Source organism: Rhea americana, unplaced genomic scaffold (genome assembly GCF_003343005.1).
Source record: "Rhea americana isolate MKP2758 unplaced genomic scaffold, rheAme1 scaffold_388, whole genome shotgun sequence".
Lineage (NCBI taxonomy): Eukaryota > Metazoa > Chordata > Aves > Rheiformes > Rheidae > Rhea > Rhea americana.
This window is the reverse complement of record NW_028186521.1, coordinates 158,407-164,956: the sequence shown is the minus strand read 5'-3', so window position 1 is coordinate 164,956 and position 6,550 is coordinate 158,407. Positions and strand designations below refer to the sequence as shown.

The 6,550-nt window shown below is 42.8% G+C and overlaps 1 protein-coding gene across 1 annotated transcript in view; it reads left to right on the top strand.

Moving 5' to 3' along the window:
- Positions 1-6,550, top strand: part of LOC146591093 (SH3 and multiple ankyrin repeat domains protein 3-like) — a 184,340-nt gene that overhangs the window by 46,963 nt on the left and 130,827 nt on the right. Inside the window, exon 4 of the mRNA XM_085313471.1 lies at positions 2,500-2,575. Coding sequence (XP_085169597.1) covers positions 2,500-2,575 — 76 coding nt within the window. The remainder of the gene's footprint in view (positions 1-2,499; positions 2,576-6,550) is intronic.

Below are 6,550 nucleotides of genomic sequence, written 5' to 3'. Positions count from 1 at the left end.
GCAGACGTGGTTTCATGTGATTGCGAGACCAGAGCAAAAGGTTTGAAAGCGAGTACAAAACTGGGAGGAGTGGCTGATACACCTGAGGGCTGTGCTGCCATTCAGAGGGACCTGGACAGTCTGGAGAGCTGGGCAGAGAGGAACCTCCTGAGGTTCAACAAGGGCAAGTGCAGAGTCCTGCACCTAGGGAAAAATAACCCAGGGCACCAGTACAAGCTGGGGGCTGACCTGCTGGAGAGCAGCTCTGCAGAGAAAGACCTGGCAGTGCTGGTGGATGACAGATTGACCATGAGCCAGCAAGGTGCCCTTGTGGCCAGGAAGGCCAATGGTCTCCTGGGGTGCATTGGGAAGAGTGTTGCCAGCAGGTCGAGGGAGGTGATCCTGCCCCTCTCCTCAGCCCTGGGGAGGCCTCATCTCGAGTACTGCGTCCAGTTCTGGGCTCCCCAGTTCAAGAGAGACATGGAGCTACTGGAGAGAGTCCAGTGTAGGGCTACAAAGATGATCAAAGGACTGGAGCACCTGCCCTACGAGGAAAGGCTGTGAGAGCTGGGCCTGTTTAGCATGGGGAAGAGAAGACTGAGGGGAGAGCTTATCAATGACTACAAATATTTTAAGGGAAGATGTCAAGAGGATGGGGCCAGACTCTCTTCAGTGGTGCCAAGCAACAGGACAAGAGGCARTGGGCASAAAYTGAASCAMARGAAGTTCTACCTGAATGTGAGGAAGAAATTCTTTCCTGTGAGAGTGACGGAGCAGTGGAACAGGTTGTTGAGAGACGTTGTGGAGTCTCCTCCTCTGGAGATACTCAAAGCCCACCTTGATGCAACTGTGTGCAACATGCTCTAGGTGACCCTGCTTGAGCAGGGAGGTTGGCCTAGATGATCTGCAGAGATTCCTTCCAACCTCAACCATTCTGTGATTTGGTATATTTTCCTGGCCTTAGAAAGTGTTCCTTAGACTAGTCCATGTCATAATASACGACAGTGGAGACCCATGCTCCCTATGTTATTGCATACAGCCCCTTCACRATAGCTGTAATTATAGTATTATTATCATTATAGTATAGCTATAGTTATTTTGAATTTCAATACAGATAAAAGCAAATATTTACTTTGGATTTTGGGGGCTTTGCGTGCAAACAGTTTGTACCCTTGTGAAGTTAAAAATGTGAGTCTCATCTGTGCTTTTACTCTTCATTTCCTCTCTCTTCACATTTGTTCCTTCTATCTATCTGACTACCTTACTGAGAAAACTTAAAGGATGGCTGAACTTAAATCAGAGCAACAAACTGTCTGATGTTGTAGCCAGGAATTCAGTGAGCAGCGCGAAGGATTTCAAAAGAAAGTGAGCAAATGGTGACAGGGTAAATAAGTGGATTTACATGGTTGTTTGGAGCAGGGTATCCTATCAATTGTARTAGTCCTGTCACTCCACTGTAGGGGTGAGTTTGTTCAATGTAACACATTCAGTTTTGTGTAGTGCATGCCCTCAATTATTTTCTCCRGGGTATGTTTCACATATTAATCCTGGGTCACGCAAATAAATTCATTTTGGTAATGTCATGAAAATTCCTTCTGTGTTGGAAAAGTGGTAACTAGGAATGTCTGACTTAAGTTCTTTTACATCTGCATATCATGCTTCTTCTCAAGCACATTAGGTGCAACCCTGTTACGCTGTCTACGGTAGGATCTCTGTCTCCTTAGCCATAATTCAGACTGCCTTTTTTCATCATCCACCAACCTGGAGGCACCTAGCATGTCTTTTGTTGTGAACTTCAGAGTTCCTCTGGGTGCAGAAATGTGGGCTCCTGCTTTTGCTCATCAGGCTGGTTGGATCAGGCTGGTAGCTTCTTGTACTTTTTCAGTTCCAAATTTCCAGTTACATCCAGAAGGGGACATTTGCTCCAATGAGCATGGCCTGAAATGCCTGATATACTGAGTTGGGGGTGCCACCAGTGATTAATAGGTGAGTGATAACGTAAGTCTGTCTTGGTTCTTATCTTTCCTTCCTTGTAACTCCCATAYGCCTGTGGAGCTCACAGACTGCCAGACAAGAAGCCAGTCTGAGGCAATTGCCATCTTTTCTGTTGCAACTGCATCACTGTACCTTGAGATATGTAAGATTGATGTGGCCAGACAGAATAARGAAGAGGAATCTGACTGCTGCCTTGGCACATGGAGTGTGTTTTTGCCTTACTGGTTGATTCTTCTCTTTGACTATTTTTTTGGTGTTTTGGTGAAATTTGAGGCCTTTACATTGTAGGTTAAGCTCGTGAAGACATCTTATATTCACAGAATTATTTGTGTGCATATGGATCTGTATATGAGTATGCATGGGAATGATCACACCAGTACATGCCTGCACACAGATTAGTATTTGTATATTATATAATGTTTCTGTGAAAGTAGAGTTCTCTGTTTATCATGTTTGGAGGAAGTAGAGACAATGGCAAGTGTTCTTTTAGCTCTCAGCTTTGTGATGTCTTTTTTTTTCTTGTAGAAACCAGAGAAGACAGGACAAAGCGTCTCTTCAGACATTATACTGTGGGCTCTTACGACAATTTTACCTCTCACAGGTAAGCATCCACATATTTTCTTTGTGACTACAAGATGTTTTTGTTCCATGAAGTAATATCTCCTTTCCCTGACTGAGCAGTGTAGATTGCATTAATTTCTTGGGAAGGAAACTTTCCTGGTTGTTTTTGTCAATTCGGTTATGATCTGAACTATAAGTCGTAGGTGGGAGTTACTTGAATAAAATGTTGAAGCTGAACTGGACAGTCTGGCTCACATCTTAGTTTAGGAACAAAGAGTTTGGCATGGGAGATGCTGGGATCATGAAAATGACATTTTGTTAAGATTCAGGGATTTTTGAGGGTACTCTGGGAGTAGAAGAGCTTGTGTTGGATGCAGATGTAGAGTTGCAGCTTTGCTCTGAAGGGAAAGTGAAGATTCTGCTGTACATGGGATGGCACGAAAACAGTTGTCAGTCTAGTCTGTTGGTTGTACTAAATGTGCTGTCTGAACTGAATCAGATCACCAGTGGTGTTCTGCTTCTTGACATTTGAATGTACTCCTTTGAGCATGAAGACTGACTTTTTGGAAGATGATTAAAGTCAATGCAATATTAAGCTTGGAATTATTAATGGGAGCTGGGGTGATGCTGCGATTTTGTGCTTGGCCATGAACACATAGGGCTGGTGGACATGTTCATAGAAGAAGAGGTTATAGGAATACGCCTACCGTTTGGATACAGGGATGCACTTTTGAAACTGGATTTCTATGTGACATGTTTGAGGGATAAATGTAGGGGTACTCTGTGGAATATAGTCTCTGCTTGCTGTCAGACTTTGGTACTCATAACAATTATTGGTCATTAGAGTAATTAAATGGACATTATTGCTTATGACATTACAGGAGCAAACTGTGACAGCTTATTTTACATAAACTCAATTTTCTTAGTTATCTTTCAGCATATCAGCAGAGTTTGTCAACTGTTCTAAGTTTGTTAGGGTAGAAAAAAATGCAGGTCAACTGCAGAAAGCTGCAAAAGAACCATGCATTTCTGAATGTTGTAACACTGGGTACTGGATGATAAAACAGCAGCTGAACTCCAACACAGACGAATAAAAGTAATGCACCTAGGAAGAGGCTGTAGTAGTATTTCACATTCAGTGTAGATATTGGACTGACCTCCCACTCAGGAACGAGATCAGGGGGTGGATAGATAGTTCCATCAAATTTCCAGCCCAAATCTGCAAAAATAAGTTGAATTCCTGGAATTATTTGGAAGGGGGAAAAAAAGGAGAAAACATTATTAATGTCTTTGTATAAATCTATACTCTGCCCACATCTTGAAAGCTGGTTGCTGTTATGGTCGTTCAAACTTAAGAAGTAGTACTTGGAAAATTGCAGAGAAAACCAAAAAAAGATGCCCAAAATGATGAAAGTTCTTCCATAAGAGATGAAACTAAATAGACTGGAACTGTCTAGTTTCGAAAATGATGGTGAATGCAAAGGGTTTTGGTAGAAGTCCACAAATGAACGATATGAAAAGGTGAACAGAGAATATTTGATTTTTGTTTTGATTTGATTTGATTTGATTTGTAAAAGCCACAAAGTACTGAATGAAACGAGCATGTGGAATGTTGACAGTGAACAAAGGAGTTTTCCACGTAACGTGCAATTAAACTGTGCAATTCCTTGCTAAATAACATTCTGAGTGCTAAAAATTGACAGGAGTTCAGAAAGCAACAGGACAAACTACAGAAAAATCCATTGTGGGCTTTTGAACACAAAGAGACTAGCTCTGACTCAGGAATTCACTTAGTCATAAAGCACTGGAGGTTAGGAGTGCATTGTGGGGAAGCACCACTGTATTCTTTGGCAGTTCTTACTTCTATCATCATTTTTGCACTATTAGCTGTTGCTAGGAAGTTAGAAGGACTGGTGGCCTGACCCAGTACAGCTGTTCTTTTGAACTATGGAGGAAGAAGGCTTTTCTCCGAAGCCTAAAATGAGGTCCCCCAGCCCTACAGAGAGCAGATTTCAAGGCCTGACCTTTTCCCTGGTATCCTATATGGCTGCTGAAAGTGGCCCTGCAGTCAGCCACCTGTTAGATAATGGTCAGGAGATCCTGGGCTCTGAACTCTTCATTCTGTTACAGAGGAAGCTTGGGAATCCAGTCTGGATGTCTTGAATTTCCCAAATGACAGATGTAGATGGAGGCAACATTTAAGTCCTGTTGAACTAGTTCTAAATGAGCATAAACCTATTATTTGAGTATATTTTCTAGAATTGCACATTATGTTATGCCTGCTTTCAGAATCCCTTGCCAACTCAGACCTCTTAAACTGGCTTTAAGGTAAGGGTCTGAATATTTGCTGGGTAAGGCAAAACAATCTCTCCTTAGAGAAGAGTGCACATTCATACAGTCTGKGGATTCTGTGTTGCTGCAGAGCAGTCCATCTGGGCTATGGCTTGTTCCTGTTCTCCCTCATACCTGAGACCCTTCCACTCCCATATGTACGCCACATACATATTCCTCTGTATGAAGAGGTTGTTTTGTGGAACAAGGTCTTGGAATCACTGGGAAGGATGGCAGGCAGAAGTTGTCTCCCACAGGTGAATAAATAGTTATCCCATCTATCCCATAACTTGGTCTCCTGAGTCCCTCATAAAAGAGGGCAGCGGGGAGCAAATTACACAGATTGTACTAGTGGTGACAGTTTTGCTCATAGCAGCCCTGTTTCCACAGAGTCAGCTGCGAGAGGAGCAGATCCTCCCCCAGCTCAGGCAGCTGTGTTTACATGCGTGTTTTTAACCATACTGCTTACAAAAGAGGAAGGGGAGATCTTGAAGTCCCACAGGACTATATGTCAGGAGAGTATAAAGCCTCTTCCAGACCCTCCCCACAATCATAGATGGCTTCTTGCRTCTTCTCCAGAAGCAGTTATTAACGGCCAATCAGATACAAAAGCTAAGTTTAAAAGAATCATAGTCCAGTGGGTCTTGGCATTCCCAGGCAGTCCGTACATGCAAAGCAGTGCTTGATAAACTGAAATGCTTTGCTGAAATATGGTTGGGATGTCTTGGGATCACAATAACACTGGCTGTAAGCAGTGGGGGTTCTAACAAATTTTGATGTGTTGAATTTGAACAGATTAAAGGATATTAACTACAACTCCATAACGTGGTGCATAGGCACACAACATAAGAGCATAAGAATGGCCATTCTAGGGCGTGCTAACGATCCTTTAGGCCAGTATTATGTGTCACACAGTGGCCAGTGGCAGGTACTGACTGCAGTTATGAGAACAGAATAAGCATGTTTCAGTACCTCCCCAAAATATTATTCCTGCCTGCAACAATTCACTACTCAGTCTTCCTGAGCCAGAGGCAATGTCTTTGTATTTAATAGTCTTTAATGGATCTTTATTCCATTAATTTGCCCAGTGACATGAAATTCAAGTGCTTTCACTCTCACTCCTGAAATGGAGAGAGAAAAAGTTAGGATTGGCATTGGAGGAGAAAGTGAGAAACAGTGATAGTGTTGAATAGTGCGATGCAATATCTTTTTTTTKTGTGTTGTGTCAAAATAGTTAGAAGTTTCATAAAACATACAAACTTGTCATTCATTCTTAGGTTGCTTTGAAAGCAAAAGTGAAACAGARCATCACCATTCAGTTAGGTAAAACCAGCTGAAGGTAAAACAAGGAACTGCAGTTGTTCCCCTTCTTTCTTGAGACCACATGTTGGCTGTCCTAAAGCCTGGGCAACACTGGCTGTCCTTCTCTAAAGGCCTGGAGATGAATGACATGAAAAGTGTTGCTGTAATTATCAGCCGTCCTCTCACCAGTAGACTTCCTGAGACAGAAGCACTGTCTTTTCATTTCATAGAATCATAGAATCAGTAAGGTTGGAAGGGACCTCTGGAGATCATCTAGGCCAACCTCCCTGCTCAAGCAGGGTCACCTAGAGCGTGGTAGACAGGGTTGCATCCAGGCAGGCCCTGAATATCTTCAGAGAAGGAGACTCCACAACCTCTCTGG